Genomic DNA, 17555 nt, shown 5'->3' on the forward strand with positions numbered 1-17555 from the left:
GGTGGAGATATGCATACTACCTGATCCGCATACTAACTGCTGCTATACTTGTGCTTTTCACATCCTCAGTAAATGCAGAAGAAATTGCTTATACCACCTGACTTACCGAAAAATATCTAAGTTTTGCACCAAGCCTCACTTTAACTAAGCTGACTTGCTGGAGAAACTTGTATAGCCTTCAAAATATATATTTTTAAATCAACCCACTCTAATGCAAACATAGCAATGCTATAGTTTACAGCTGACCGCAAACAAAATAAACAAACAAATCTCCATGGGTATACTGCTTCTGGAACTTCTGTTCTTTTATCCCTCCGGTAAAAAACGTTTTAAACCACGGCAACTAAAGAAAGTAATTATAGTTAACTCAAGATGTTTAGTGCCAAGCAGGTGGCAATTTAAGAGCACCGTTAAAAAAAGTGAACAACTGCTTAACGAGCACCACATGCGACGCCAACTGGCGCTCTGCGCTGGGAACACAAGCTAATGTATGTCAGGGGTAGGGAGGCACTCACAAACCATGGCAGACAGCAAGATGCTTGGCAAGACCGTGAGGCCATCTGAGTTCTGGACAAGGGAGACCGTTTTTAAAAATAGATGATGCACATTTCAGCCTAGACACTCCAGACACAGATATGGTTGGCTTTGAGTTTAACTCACAGCCCTGCAAACAATATTCCATATATGGAACTGATTATATATGTATAGAAATTATGAATATATATATATATATATATTCATAATTTCTATACATATATAATCAGTTCCATATATGGAATATTAAGTACTGAAGCCGTAGTTTCACATCGTTGTGCCTCCATTTGAAATGGGAAGGGATTGTTTGCAGGGCTGTGAGTTAAACTGATCACCAAGTCACCCTTAATGTCCATATACGATATATGGACATTAAGGGTGACTTGGTGATCAGTTAACTGACTGCTAAACCAACGGCGTTACAATGAACTGTGTTGTGATTGTGTTGTGATTGTGACCTGTGTTGTGATTAGAGTACATTCTGAGTCAGTCCTGAGTAAATTCCCAGGCCTAGCCTTGGCTCTACATGAGGGAGGAAGGCTGCTGTCCAGAATGGATATGACTGAATTCTCTCTCTACAGACAAAGTGTTTGTGTGGGAAAGAAACACTACCTCTCATTTCCTCTAAACTGTAAGCCCACAGAGTCAATCGATGGACGAATGAGGATAAGAAAGCAGAGACGAAAGAAGAGGAAGAGGAGAAAGAGGAAGAGGAAAAAAGCAAGCCAGCTGAATTGGCATCAGAGAGGAGTGAGAGCAGTAGCCCTTTACTCAAGGTAATGCTTTGCATCTGGAGAAGCTGCTTCAGTCGTTAGCATTGATTGATGCAGGGGAAGAGGAAGAAAGAAAAAAGGAAAGGAAGAAAGAAAAAAGAAGAAGACATCCAGACTGGGAACAAGGAGCATACACTATCTCAACTCCCTAGGTCTTAACCACTCCAGTACTTCTTAAATCTTTTCCTATTCAGTGCACTTCTTGAAAATACGCAGAGATTACTGTGGCAGAAATGAGTGGAGCTTTTTTCTCTTCCCGCTGCAAATCATTTTGTTGAAAGCACAAAAATTGAGATAACAGAAATGAAGAGAAAGAGGGTAAAGAGGAGATAAGAGAGGGAGGGAGAGAGAGAGAGAGAGAGAGAGAGAGAGAGAGAGAGAGAGAGAATGGGAGGGAGAGAGATAGATAACGATACGATGGATGGAAGGATAGAGAGCTAGGTAAACTGTAATATGGTTGGTGTAATCTATCCTAATGAGTTTTCCTGTACTGTAAAATGAATTTGGGGGTTGTGACAACAATACCTGAATGACATAACAACTCTTGCATAACCCACTACCCTTCTAGCAATTTAATGCAGCAATGCACAAATTACCAGCATAGCCGCACAACCAAGTCTGCAAGTACATAATGTCTCTCTAATATAAATGTATTCCTATCTATTGTCACTAATGCTCTAAAAGCCTACCCAGGTAATAATCTTTCAAAACAGCAATGGCTGAGTAATATGGAGTGAATTCTGTGCCACCTTAAAATGCAAACACAACTTTGGAATGAGTGGAAAAAACACTCACCACGACATGTTGTGGTGCAGTGTGAGGCACACAGAAACCATGCCACAAAGTCTTTGTATGGTTCATAGGAGCACAAACGACTCCCAGCTCCCAAATAGGCTGAAGCTGTGTCTAATAGTCTGTCTAAGTTAGCTGTTGTGACTCAGTTTATCATGGACTGGCTTGTCACATCTCTCGCTAAGTAGACATAACGCAGAGGCAGTTTAGCTAGGTATAACACTTTCTCCCCAAGCGCTAAATTATGGACGATTGTACTGTGTGGATGAGGAACCCAACTGAGCTGCATGACATTCTTGGGATTTTTACAGCCCGCTCGCTCTATGCTGCGTTGCCGACTGGTTGAAGGAGGCACTCAGTAGCCTAGAAGCTGAGTAATAACAGGTAATATGACTTTCTCACCCTGGAGGTGCATGGGCACTGATTAACACATGAGTGCATGCCATCCTGTCCAGCACTTCCAGGACAGGGTGCGAGATGTTGGCTGTCCATGGGAAGCCGAGTGATAGCGGCTTATTTAGATTAGAGCATAGCTTATTGAGAGGCGAGCCAGAGAGGATAGCGAGATAAATTAATGTTCGGTGCTATCACTCATCTTCTCCTTAATGGCCTTTACCCCTCTATCCAGCTAGCTAACATTAGCAGACTAACATCATTTACATTTACATTTAAATTCATGTTAGGTGTTATCACTCAGCTTTTCCTTAATGGCCTTTATCCCTCTATCCAGCTAGCTAACATTAGCAGACTGACATTAGCTTGTCACGACCTAGCTAACGTTATGAGGTAAAGTTAACCTTGCAATGTATCCTTTCACATTGTTTTTCTGGAGGGTAGTTTAACAGGATGCAAATCAATGAAATGAGATTGAAATGAGATGAGTGTTCTACACATCACATGATGTAGCCTACCCAGCAGTTAATGAAAGGCATGAATGACTAACTGTGAAAATTTAGCATTTGGGCAGAATTCCTGAGCTACCAGTTTATAAGTTGTTTTCTTCAGCTGGTCAGTTTTTTTGTTTCACAGAGACTACTGCTGAGTGCCACAGTGAGACCCAACCTGCGGCCTCCTTTTGTGTGTGTGTGTGTGTGTGCGTGTTTGTCTCTTTACTGATAAGTGGAAAATGGGGGCAGAGGGAATGAATGACCAGCACTTTCCCCTCCCTCAACATCCACGGCTGTCGTGCCCTTGGGCACCTAACCCCCACCTGCTGTGTGTGTGCTAACTTCCCACTGCTCATGGTGTGTGTGTGTGTGTGCTAACTTCCCACTGCTCATGGTGTGTGTGTGTGTGTGTGTGTGTGTGCTAACTTCCCACTGCTCATGGTGTGTGTGTGTGTGTGTGTGTGTGTGTGCTAACTTCCCACTGCTCATGGTGTGTGTGTGTGTGCTAACTGCCCACTGCTCCGGGTGTGTGTGTGTGTGTGTGTGTGTGTGTGTGTGTGTGTGTGTGTGTGTGTGTGTGTGTGTGCTTACTGCCCACTGCTCCAGGTGTGTGTGTGTGTGCTAACTGCCCACTGCTCCAGGTGTGTGTGTGCTAACTGCCCACTGCTCATGGTGTGTGTGTGTGTGCTAACTGCCCACTGCTCCTAGTGTGTGTGTGTGTGTGTGCTTACTGCCCACTGCCCACTGCTCCAGGTGTGTGTGTGCGCTTACTGCCCACTGCTCCGGGTGTGTGTGTGTGTGCTAACTGCCCCCTGCTCCAGGTATGTGTGTGTGCTAACTTCCCACTGCTCATGGTGTGTGTGTGCGCTTACTGCCCACTGCTCCGGGTGTGTGTGTGTGTGTGCTAACTGCCCCCTGCTCCAGGTATGTGTGTGTGCTAACTTCCCACTGCTCATGGTGTGTGTGTGCTAACTTCCCACTGCTCCAGGTGTGTGTGTGTGTGTGTGTGTGTGTGCTAACTGCCCTTTGCTCCAGGTGTGTATGTGTGTGTGTGTGCTAACTGCCCTTTGCTCCAGGTGTGTATGTGTGTGTGTTTGCTAACTGCCCACTGCTCCGGGTGTGTGTGTGTGTGTGCTATCTGCCCACTGCTCCGGGTGTGTGTGTGTGTGTGTTCACTGCCTACACATGGGTTAAATGCAGAGTCCTAATTTCCCTCAGGGGTTTAATAAAGTATGCAAAAGAAGTGACCCAGCTATTGTAAAAGAGCTTAGTTAAATGGATCCAAGTGAGTGACAGGCCAACAAGCATAAGGGAGACATGCCAAAGACAGCCTTCTGTTAGATTCCAGTGATATTTCTTATGTTCCTAAAAACTTGTACATGGCCCTCTCGTCCTGTTGATGTGTGGAGGCCCACATTCTTGGTTGTGTTAGAAAGGATGGAGGCCATATGCCGTTCCACCCAGAGACAGCGCCGCTGTGGAATGTATATGTTGTGAACCATCCTAGGCCTGGCTGAAGGACATTGATGGACTGTCATGGCCATGCCTGTGTACGAGTGTACGTGTCAGAAGAATTGTTATACATTCGTGTTCGTTTACGTAATACCATAGTTAAATTACGTGGTGCCCAACGTTCCACGTTCAGATTCCAGCTCGCGACGAGAGAGACGGACCTTGTTTCATCTTCCGACCCGCGGCGACTCTCAGAGCTCTGTTCCACTTAGACTTAGAATACTTAGACTCAGAAAGTACTTAGTGATATTTCTTGTCTGCCTACAATAAATATCTCTGGCTCTGATCCGAACCGCTCCAGCTTCATTGATTGCAACAACCCACTACATCACCCTTCAGAATTAAGTATATTAGACTAAATAGAGGAAGAAATCTATCAGTGGTGCCGAAACCCAGCTTTCCGCTGGCTGCTGCGTGACGTCGGGACATCGCCTGCCTGGTTGTCGTGCCATCTCCTGCCTGGTCGTCGTGACATCGCCTGCCTGGTCCGGGGAAGACACATTCCACAGAAGGCCGCATCTTGACTGGGGCCTGCTCCACATTCCCAGGTGATGTTCGCTGACCTCACTCATTTCCAGTACGAAGTTAAAGAACTAGTTTAGATAAGTCTGTTTTATGGTTTCTTTTTAGTCTGCCAATCAGTTAAAACAAAAAAGAGTGGGAATGTTGTACCATCAAGGATCTAGTACTTTTGATGATTAACCTGTTGTCAGTGATTCAAGCGCTGGGATCATTTGATACATGCTATGTTTGTTATAAATGTTTGCTATTAATGTTTGCTATTAATGGATGTTGTTAATGTTCGTTGATATAGCTATTTGGTTGTGCACTAACTCTATCAGTCTCGCCGTATTCTGTAGAGGGGTTGACGTCAGGCTCGGAGTTTACTTCGAAAACCGATATATGATCTGTTCTTGTGTTAAGACGACAATTTGCTTACGTGTCCTGAACTCAAACTCGGGCGTGTTTGCGTGAAGGCTGTTTCTATGATTAGCTGGTTTCTAAAGTGTGGAAACCGTTGGTTATTTTTGTTTTCTGAAGGCTTGGATAAGATACATATTAGTCGAGGTGCGGATCGCCGAAATCCAGCACGGCAGAGGGTGGTCAAGAGGAACTTGGTCCGGGAAATAGTTCTGGAGATACCCACAGGGTTCTGGGCTGGTTTGCCCGAGAAACAAGATCACTCATAGCTGCGCTACTCTCTCCTCTTCCGAAGACAGGGAAGGGCGAGGGTGGGGGCTAGTGGTGATCGCACGCACCCGCTTTGTCTCCTACAGAGAGGGAGGGGTGTGTGTGTGTGTGTGTGTGTGTGAGAGAAGATAGGAGATGCTGTGGAATTGTTGCAGTGTGTGAAGAGACAAAGGAAGCACATTGTGGTTAAAAATTACAGCTAAATAAATTGGGAAAGTCCAAAATTAAATTTGGTTATAGTGTGTAGGACACAGAGGAAACACATTGTGGTTAAAAATTACAGTTAATAAATTTGGAAAGTTGAATTGATTTGAATTTATATTGTGTGGCTATAAGAACAATTTTGGAAAATGGCCACGGGCTGCTGAACCCACAGAGGTGGATGAAATGGGTGTATGGCTATCAGATTAATAAGGGACTGGAAGCATGGGCTGAAAAGAAGTATGAATTCAGCAAACACGAGGTACAGAGTTAAAAAGAAATATAACATCACTGAGACCCGTGACTGGTGGCCAAAACGCAAAGTTCTGGCGGTGTATGAGTCTTGGGTAGAGAAAAGACCAAGAATGTTTCGATTGCTTTGATGGAGTGTCAGCAAACAAGCCAGTCGATTCAACAGTTAAAACGAGATGTCGCGGAGTTTAAAAAGAAACTTGAGGCGTGTGAGTCCAGGGATAGACTGGCGATTTCACCCAGAGGATGGCCGGGTCCTCCAGGGGGGCGGGATCAACAGGGGGCGGTCGGAGGGATGTACCAGATCTCTCAGCACCTCCCCCCGACTACGAAATGGGAACGGCGCCATCTGATGGCCATGTGGGGGAATCTCACACAAGCATGTTTCCTTCCTCCCAGAGGACAGCTATCCAGGAACACACATGCCTCTTGCAAGCACTCCACACCACGCGCCCTACCAACCAATGCCTCTGATGCAGTCACCTATTAACCCCCCCATCCCCACCTGCTCCCAATGCCACTGCCATTCTCCTCTCAACAGGACCAGCACCAACCACCAAGCAACGGTGCCGCATCTGCATCTGCACCCCCCCACACAGATGATTCCGTTGAGCGCCGATGAGAGCGAACATGGTGCCCACACGCGGTGCGGATGGACCTCACGGTGCCCGCCTCTCGCAGCAAGCAGACAACAGGAATTGGTGGACAATTACACGGAGACCGCCCAACCATTGAACGACAATGCTGAAAGGGAAAACCAGACTCCCGAGACAAGATCAGCCTCGAAACCGAAGCACGACAAGCCTTTGAGGATTTGAAGAACAGCCTGTGTGAAGCCCCCGCGCTGGACTTCCCAAACGTGCAGAGACCCTTTACACTCTTTGTCAATGAGTGTCGTGGGTTCATGACATCAGCACTGACACAGGAACATGGAGGATTGTGGAGACCTGTGGGCTACTATTCGGCCAAATTGGACACAACTGCACTGGGCTTTGGCCCATGCCTGAGAGCGGTACAAGCCGTGTACCTCGCCAACCAACTCGTGACCAATCTTGTGCTTGATCAGAAGATCACCATCCGTTGCCCACACTCTGTGAATGCTTTGCTGGCTGGCAGAAAAGTCCCATGCGTCCTCAGATAGCCGCTGGGGAAACTGGCAAGCCGTGCTGGAAGCACCCAACATCTCCCTCCAAAAAAGCCCTCTGTCTCAAATCTCTCAACCATGATTAGCCCCCGGACGCCACGAATTGAAGAAGTATGACCATTGTGTGGGAAGACTTTGATCGCTTTGAATGGATCAGGGAACACTTCTGTGAAAAGAGATCCTCTCCCACAACCCCTGGAGCTTGTCTTGTTACACTTGACGGATCCGTCCACCTGGTGGGAGGATGGCATCCGGGGACGCATAGGATGGGCTGTCACATACGGAATACGAAGTCTTGAGGAACAGGATTTATGGATCCCCGGAAACATCAGCACAGCAAGCAGAATTGAAGCCATTAACCCGAGAGCACGTCAATTGGGCTGAAGGAAAAGTCTGGCCACTAGTCTACTGGCATCCCGTTACGCCTTGGGGGATGCGTTATGGACTTCGGCCGTCTTTGGGCCCCAACCGAGGGTTTGTCACGGCCAAAGGCACGCCCATTAAAAAAAAGTGGTCAATTAGTAGCAGACTTATTGGACGCAATGCTACTCCCCAAAGAACTGGCGGTGGTCAAGGTGAAAGCTCACACTCACTTGGACACCCCAGAAGCCCGTGGTAACGCCTAGCTGATGACGCATCCAGAAAAGCAGCAAGACAAAAAGAGGGGAGGAGAAATGGAAACATTGAAATGAAAACTGACCTCGGAATGGAAAACGACTACGCAAAATGCCTTCGATTGAGAAAGGAATCTGAAAACGAAGAATGGCGGAAGGAAAGCTTAGCGAGCATAATGGAGATGCAAAATGCCTCAAGCCAAGAGGAGAAGTGGGATTGGATGGGAAACAGTGCAAAACTACACGATGACAAGGTGTGGCGACAGGGAACGAAGACAGTGGCCCCTCAGAACTTACTGCCATACCTAGCCACGCAACTTCACTCACTAGGACATGTGGGTGTGGAAAAGATGCGCAATAGGTTTAGTCAGGTCTGGTGGAATCCAAAATTCACCGGCGTGGCAAAAGATGTTGTTAAGCGATGTGTCACCTGCATGAAAAACAACCATGATCGGAAAGTAAAACTTCCCATGCTGAAGGTCCCTGCCCCCCCTGGTCCTTTTCGTTGCCTCCAAGTGGACTACATCACACTGCCAGCGTGCAAAGGATACAGAGACGTCCTCGTGGTCATCGACAAATTTTCTCGTTGGATTGAAGCTTACCCTGCCCGCCGAGGAACAGCTGCACACACAGCCAAAGTGCTGGTCAAAGATTTCATTCCTCGCTATGGCCTACCAGATCAGATCTGTTCGGATAATGGAAGTCACTTCACCGGAGCAGTCTGTGCAGAGGTATGCCGAATGCTGAACATCGAATGGTCTTTTCACTGTCCTTACCACCCGCAATCATCAGGACAGGTGGAACGAGCAAACAGAACACTGAAGGAAAGACTGGCAAAGATGCATCAAGAAGGAACACCTTGGGTGGACGCGCTCCCCATTGCGCTGAGTAGCATGAGAGCTACACACAACAAAGATGTGGGCCTGTCCCCTTACGAAGTGGTGTTTGGCCGGTTCTTCAGCTTCCCAGGCTCAATTGACCTACGCAAAGCCGATGTGCACCTCACCTCAGACGCATTGATGAACTACTGCATCAGCTCTCAGAGACCCTCCAGCTGACGTCCAACCAAGTCAAAGAGGCCTGGGTTGAGCCGCCAGAGGGAGGACACTCTTTGGTGCCTGGACAGTGGGTCATGATTCACAAACCACAAAGAATTCCGCTAGAGGCCAAATACGAAGGGCCGTATCAGATACTGTTAGTTACTCCATCTGCCATTAGGGTTGCTAACAAGACAAAATGGATCCATGCTAGCCATTGTAAATTAGTTGACGCGCCAACTGACTGAGATTGACATTCATTGGACTGGCAGAAAACCTCTTTCACGTCTGTTTTACAGAATAGGTGAGCAGAGGGAGGTCAGAGTGCGGGAAGACTTTAATTTCTTATTTTTTATTTTTACGGAGGCATTAGCCGGACACAAGGAAGATTAGGGAATTAAAGGCAGGTTTTCTCCCTCTGTCCTCTCGAACCAGTCCAGGTGAGGTGGTTAGGTTCCTTTGGTGGTACAACTTCTTAGATAAGAATCACACTTTGCTTTATTGCTATACATCAATGGTTACTTAATCACAGACAAATGGTTTTAGTTTGCTTAGCATCAAGCATGCGCATAACTGTGCTAGATTAACATAACTGTGCTAGGATTAACATAACTGTGTTTAGTTAACACTAGCTCCCCCCCCCCCAACTGATACTGCTCTTGTTCTTTAAATCCTATGTACCCCGTGGCTGGAAACCTGGAGATCGTCATCACGACCGAGATCCTGAGATAGCCTTGGCTATCTGCACCATCTGAACTGTGTTGCCATCTTCTGAACTTTTCCCGACCACGAACTGTTACCCTCTCCATCAGCCGTCCCAGGAGAAGACTCTTGAAACGACTGTTCCAAAATGAAATGCCATGTGTTGTATGCCCTGTTGATATGTTATTTGTGTATAAAAGGAAATTGTGACATTGACAGCCATCATGAGGTTCACAGAGATAACACCTTCTTGCAGGCTGCGCACGGTTTGGCCAAAGCTAAAGGAGTGCAAGCTTGTTGGGTTTGTGGGTTAATGCAAACCTCCTCACAGGTACCACCTTACATTGCTGTCCCCTTCACAATCCCTGAATACACTGCCGCCTATGGAACACCCTCCATAGATGCCCCCTTTTACACAGTGCCCATGGACATAGTCCCCCACTAAGGTTAGATTGAGCTACGCCCCCCGTAGGAATTATTTGTTGGGTTAACTCCGGCAACGGACAGGTTATGGGTAATAGTACATGTACCTACACTACTGACGTAGGTAACCCTGGTATTCAGCATCGAGCAAGATGGTGTCACGATTGAAGTCCCCCTCCCTACGAGGGTGGCCGCAGACCACCGTATAAAAGACACTGACACCATGCTTGCAGTAAATGGGTCCATGTTTGTGTGTGGGTCCACTGCTTACTCTTACCTCCCTGTCTCCTGGTCGGGTTCCTGCTATATGGCCTACGTGGTCCCTGCTCTAGGAATTGAAGATGAAAAGCATATCAAAGGTGATGCCACTGATCAGAGCAGATCCAAGCGTGATCTGTTTTGGTAATAATTCCCCCATTGCTACCCCAACTCAGAGATTTTTCGCTGCTATCATCCCTGGGTATGGTGCCACTGTGGCCCTCGATGAGATTAGAATCCTAGTTAACACCCTGGACGCAATCACTAACGATTCCGCCAGTGGACTCAGCGACCTTAGTCATGAATTGGTATGGACTCAGGACAATGGTTTTCCAGCATCAATACCTCCTTGACTTTTTAGCAGTCCGCTTGGGAGGGTATTGTTTTTTCATTAAGCAACACTTGCACCAACGTTGTTGTACTTATGTCCCTGATCTGTCCGCTAACGTCACTGGCTATGTTAAAGATATTCATACTAACGTTGCGAGGTTGACTGTTGAGGACCAGCCCCTGGTCCTGGGAAAGGGATTGAGTGATCTGGGTGGGTCTCTGTTTTCCAAGATCATCCAGATGGCTCTACCGTACTCATCCCTATCGTCCTGATTCTATATCGCCATCAGAGTGCTCCCTCTCTGTGCTCCATGCCTGTACTTCCCCCACTCCCAAGTTGGCTGCCCTGAAGGCCATACCGGAGAATGGAACTCCCCATCCCCCGACCCATCTCCCCAGAATTGTTTAGATTAGGATAGTCCTGCTTTATGCTTCCCTTTACTTTACCTTCCCTTCCCCTCTTCCCCCAACTTTCAGTAGGGTTTCCCCCGAGTGACCCAAGAACCTACACTGGTTTTCCCAGTGTATGACAAAGTATCCTTGTTTTATTATTCCCTGTCCTGTATTTTCCAATTCCTTACCCCCCTTCCCTGTTTTGTATTTTCTTTCCATATAATCATACAAAAAATGTCAGAGCCATGAAAAATGTTTATTGTTTAGGTTTTTTTAGATTTTCCAGAAATACACTGTTGTTGTTGATGTTTTAAACTTTGTTTAAGAATGATCAAAAGGGAGGAATGTTAGATTCCAGTGATATTTCTTATGTTCCTAAAAACTTGTACATGGCCCTCTCGTCCTGTTGATGTGTGGAGGCCCACATTCTTGGTTGTGTTAGAAAGGATGGAGGCCATATGCCGTTCCACCCAGAGACAGCGCCGCTGTGGAATGTATATGTTGTGAACCATCCTAGGCCTGGCTGAAGGACATTGATGGACTGTCATGGCCATGCCTGTGTACGAGTGTACGTGTCAGAAGAATTGTTATACATTCGTGTTCGTTTACGTAATACCCATAGTTAAATTACGTGGTGCCCAACGTTCCACGTTCAGATTCCAGCTCGCGACGAGAGAGACGGACCTTGTTTCATCTTCCGAAGACCCCGACCCGCGGCGACTCTCAGAGCTCTGTTCCACTTAGACTTAGAATACTTAGACTCAGAAAGTACTTAGTGATATTTCTTGTCTGCTACAATAAATATCTCTGGCTCTGATCCGAACCGCTCCAGCTTCATTGATTGCAACAACCCACTACATCACCCTTCAGAATTAAGTATATTAGACTAAATAGAGGAAGAAATCTATCACTTCTCTGCCCCAGATCAAGCTCTCCACTCTGGCATCTGTGACTCTGGAGTCGGCCTCTACAGTTCGCTCAAGAGGTGGAGGAGGGAAGAATGTTTAACAAGCAGAGGGGAGGAATTGGCTTCCTTTTATTAATGAGCCCTCCAGTCGGGCAGCAGAGGAGGATGCTGGAAGGGGATCTCTGGCCATCTCCTCACTCCATCCCCATGGCGCTTCATTAGGGTCTGGGTTCATGGAAAGCACGAACGCTTCCGGATGTCCGTTCCAACCCAAGCACAGAGGGCAAAACACACACACGGACACACACACACACAAACACACACACACACACACACACACACACAAAGAAATGAAAAACACATAGCCTAGGGCATGGAGTTTGGTTTCAATCCCAAATTCAAATTGTACAAGAAGCTCCTGGCCGGCAGAGCTCTAGACATTGGCCAAGTGTTAAGAGGAAGAGGTTAAGTGTACCGGAGTTTCTTATACTCACGGGTCTGACAGAACGTTGGTTGTATATATTTACATTTGTTTATTGTTTGTTATTGTTTTAGTGTATTACGTCACCGATCGCCTTGCTTGCGGCAGACACAAACAAATATGTGCAGAAAGAACTCTTGGTATAATGGAATCAGGCGAGGTGCTACATTCCACAAGAGCCAGACGGAGCCACATCTTCGAGCCATGAGGCGATGCTGAGGAGAATGTCATGACTGCAGCCAGGACCAACACAGCCTTGAACCACCATAGCATAGTGAAATACAAACAGAACTAGGAAAGTTTCACATACACACACACACACACACACACACACAAACAGGCAATCACTTTCACACAGCACCTAGGGCAAAACTGCACTCGCCATTCTTCAATGCCTCATCAACCTCAAAAACACACAGAAACGCACACACACACACACACACACACACACACACATCCCCTTGGAGTGCTCTGATTCAGCAGACGAGGGCAGAGAGGCCCAGCACACCTCCGTAGAGAGCTGACCCTCCTAGCTCTCCTGCCACTCTCACCCCACACACAAGGTCAGCATGATGACGAGGCCAAACAGCTGCTCACAGCTGGAAACAAGCTGCTTACACGCTCACGTGCCCAGATGTGGGGAAAAAAACATGTCATATGCACTCTTAATTATGCTAAGGTGGGTATTCACACAAAAACAGAAACACACACAAACACACACAAACACACACACACACACAAACACTCACATTAACAAGAATTTTACTCTGACCCCAAATGCAGTCAATCAGTCAAAACATGTTTGGTGTCAGAAGTTCTTTTTACGTCTGAAGGCTAAGAACCATCAGAACACGCACCTGAAAAGGGCCGCTGGGTGTGACGACAAAGTTGGCCTTAGTCCAGGTGGGCCCCTGGTTGCCGGAGAGGGTCCACACCAGTGTGTTTATGGAGGCGATGCTCTTCACCCTCTGCAGGACGTTCAGTGTTCCTGAAAAACAAACGGAACAGCAGGACGGATTAACAGGGAATGCAATAATATCCACAAAACTGCCTGTCGCCGACCTGATGATAGACAGGAACGGATATGATCTCGTATTCAGAACATTTAGGCTTTTAGACTATATCCTGCAACAATGACTATGATACTCACAGGGAAATGTGACAATAAATTGTTTGTCTAAACACATGTGTCACATTGAAGGCCTAGACCTGACGTGCGCAGTGCTGCACTGGTAAGAAGACACTTCTTTTTGCATTGTGTGTCTTTGCATTCAAATCAGTTGATTTCCTCTAGTGTAAGGGTGGGAGAAGGCTGGTGGGCAAGCACTTAATTTTCACAAATATAAACAAATGATCACACACACACACACACACACACACAGTCAATAAGACAAGATAAATCTAGTTCGGTTTGGAGAGAATGAAGGTGACAACCACCTGCCTCTAAGTGTACATTAATGTACTGCTCTCACTTTGTGCTTGGGAGAAACCAATCTATTATTCAGGCGGGGATCTAGGCCCCGGCGGATACACAAAGCAAACAGCCTGGTGCTCAAAGGAGAGAGAAACTTTTATATTACCCGCTTGAGATTGTGTACTGACACCAAGTGCTGGAAATCAAAAGGCCCTCCTCCCCCCCCCCCCTCCCTCTTCTCCTCACTGTCTCTATTTTCTTGCTCTCTCGCATTCGGACTCTATCTCACTGTTCTTTTCTGCACCACTTGTTATGTACACAAGCACTCAGTAGCACACACACAAAACACTCTCTCTTGTTGAAATAAACACACACACACACACACACACACACACACACACACACACACACACACACACACACACACACACACACACACACACACACACACACACACACACACACACAGACACATACACACTTACACATAGACACAGACGCACAAAAACATGTTTTTTTTTCCCTAAAAGTTTCTTGTCTAACGTAATGAACACCAAATCCTGTTCAGTGTGGCATGAATGGAACACAGCCGACTGAAAGTGTGCTGTGTATTTTAATTATGTGAGGAATTAGAGGCGTTTACACACACACACACACACACACACACACACACACACACACACACACACACACACACACACACACACACACAGGCGCATTGAAGCACACATGTGCTTACACACACACACACACACACACACACACACACACACACACACCTCTGATTGCAGCACAGAAGAAAGACTGGCCAGCTCTATTATCAATCTCGCACCTTTTCCACCACATTCAATGATGAACACATACATCAGACTAGAATAACGGAGCTTCCAGCCCCGAGAGGCTTGCAGTGCTGACCTGCTTTCCTGGCGTCACCTCACTGTAAAAGGCCATCGAAGTACTTAAAGAGACAGTTCACCCAAATGGAAAAACACAATTAAAGTGAACACTAGTAGCAGCTAACAGCTAACATGTCTCTATTCAAACCCAAATACAGTAGTGCATGAAGTTTAGATATACGTATACTAGGAGTGTAGAAGACCAAGATTGAAGTGGCTTATATACACATCATGTGAAACCACAAGGCCCTCAACACTGCTGAATATTAATGCATAATTTAATACACTTTAAATGAGAAGAGGGAGAGCTACTTATTGCTGTAATATTAGGTTTTTCAGTCCTCTGTTCGACGGTTCATGCGTGACTGTTTACATTGTGAAGGCTGGTGCATATGCTATGCTTACTTATAAAAGCTGATTACATGTTAGATTTAAGCTGCTGCTTTAGAAAAACATTGCCAAAAAAGTGTGAGAAGTGTAATAAGGAAGTGTGGGCAAAGTCAAAAGCAGATGTTGGACAAAACAAACCGCAAGACAGACGGAAGCAGTATGAGAGTCTGGGAGACGGTGAAAGAGACAGGAAGCCGAAGACCAAGTGAGACACAGAGAGTATCAGAGACGAGGAGACGCATACAGACGCAAAGAGGGGGGGGGGGGGGGGGGGGGGGGAAGAAAGAGAGAAGTAGTGCTTCACATTTGTTTAACAACTTAGTCCAAAATTCTGGCGTAAACAGTCTGACAAAACAGTCTGGTGTATTTCCTGCTGACCCCCCACTTCCGGGATTAGCAGAATACAGATGAAACATCACATTTGCAGTGGGCACACACAAACAGGATGGAACCTCTGTAGTGGGCACACACAAACAGGATGGAACCTATGCTGTGGGCACACACAAACAGGATGGATCCTCTGTAGTGGGCACACACACACACACACAAACAGGATGGAACCTCTGCAGTGGGCACACACAAACAGGATGGCACCTCTGCTGTGGGCACACACAAACAGGATGGCACCTCTGCAGTAGGGACACACAAACAGGATGGCACCTATGCTGTGGGTACACACACACAGGATGGAACCTCTGCAGTGGGCACACACACACAGGATGGCACCTATGCTTGCACACTATAGCATAATCTCCTTGTACTCTACTGAACTAACTGACAGAAGGACTACTATAGGAAGAGAAGCGTTGTCCAGGGTCTCATTACATGGAGCCATGTGCATCCCCACCTGAGAGCAGGTGTACTGGAGACGGTTTGGCCATGGTGACTCACGTCAGACTATAGAAAGCAAGCATTAAAAACGTACATCAGTGTTTCTATTCAAAGCCTCTCAATGACAGTGAGCAATGCCTTCAAGGACAATGCATGGCCTCAAGAAAAAAAGAAAAAAGAAAAAAAAACGTTTTATTTTACATTCTGATCCAGCCAGGTCAAGTCATCGGCTAATCTGTGTGATGAGGGTAAGAGAACGCTGGTGCTGTGAGGGTGCCTTTGTGCCTCTGCCTCTGCCTCTGCCTCTGCCCCCATCAGTGTAATAAAAGTAAATTGGCCTGCATCTGCCATGGTCTCCTACCGCACAGCGCTCCGACCCCCCTCCTTGTGCCGTTCAAATCCAGCAAGGACTCATTGTGTAGTGTGTCATGTCAGGGTTTTAAAGGGACATAAAAAAACGTACAATTAGACTTCAGTGGCTTTTTTCTTTTCTTTTTCTAAGCCAGGAGATGAGGAGAAGCGCGGGTGTGGTGGCCTCACAGAGGCGTCTGTGAGGAATCGACAAGATCCTGTCGAAAAACTGGACTGAAATTAGGTTTCAGATGAGGCGCTGGGGCAGTGAAGCACATTAGTCTTTTTAAAGAATCACAAAAGCCCTGGTGCATCTGTCGTTGGTGTGAAAGCTAATGGAATTACAGGCACTTTTTCCCAGTCTTGTGTCAACTCCTAATTATCAGTGTTGTACAGAGAGCAGACCAGCTCAATGCAGACTAGCGGATATCGAACATAAAAAACCAACTCGAAAGGAAGCATCCTGGGGTAGATGTCAGTGAACAATAAGGCATAATCAATCATTTTTACTCATTACAACACTGTATAATAACCCCTTGATTAGACCCTGATCTTTCAAGATACTTGTACTTTCAGCTGGTGTTTAAAGGAACTCAGTGAGCAATCACAAATTAGTAGTCAATTAGTTAATTAGTAATTAGTAGTTAGTGCTGACCGGAGTCATCGGTGTTCTGAAATAAAAACCATCCGAAGCAAGAACGCTGAGGTAGTACAGAGATGCCCTCTACACCCTCCACCTTAGGAGCCATCAGAGATGTGTCTGTCCAAAGACAGCCAAATACAGCCATGGGAGGTTCATCCACACAGCTCACATTCATCTTCATAGACTCTGAGGTATCTGTATGATCAGTTTCATGACTCCGTATACAGTAAATTAGTGTAAAAGTGGTAAATCAGGGTAGTAGGCATGAGCCTATCACATATTTACATTTCATTGCCTCTGTACCTGTACTCTGTGCAATGACAACACATTGAATCCAATCCAATCCAATGTGCATGTTTCCACGCAATTGAGTCATTATTTACTCTGAAATCTCTATCAATGTCATTGAATAGTTTAATTAATCACACGTGAAGATGTCTGTGTGTCATTCTACACACCAAAATCTGCAAATATTTCTGAAAAGGTTTTTGATGAAGGAAAGCCATTTTGTCAAGCAAATAAACAGTGCAATGCAAAGTGACTGCACTGGTGTGACTACAGTAAGAAAAAAACAACTAATGGAAAACTACAATCCTGAA

The 17555-nt window shown here is 46.2% G+C and overlaps 1 protein-coding gene across 4 annotated transcripts in view; it reads right to left on the reverse strand.

Moving 5' to 3' along the window:
• Window positions 1-17555, reverse strand: part of LOC105894926 (MAM domain-containing glycosylphosphatidylinositol anchor protein 1) — a 225005-nt gene that overhangs the window by 33581 nt on the left and 173869 nt on the right. For all 4 annotated transcript variants that reach the window (XM_031579812.2, XM_031579814.2, XM_031579811.2 and 1 more), the window contains one exon: window positions 13289-13419. In XM_031579812.2, the coding sequence (XP_031435672.1) occupies window positions 13289-13419 (131 nt within the window). The remainder of the gene's footprint in view (window positions 1-13288; window positions 13420-17555) is intronic.

Source organism: Clupea harengus, chromosome 14 (assembly GCF_900700415.2).
Source record: "Clupea harengus chromosome 14, Ch_v2.0.2, whole genome shotgun sequence".
Taxonomy (NCBI): Eukaryota; Metazoa; Chordata; class Actinopteri; order Clupeiformes; family Clupeidae; genus Clupea; species Clupea harengus.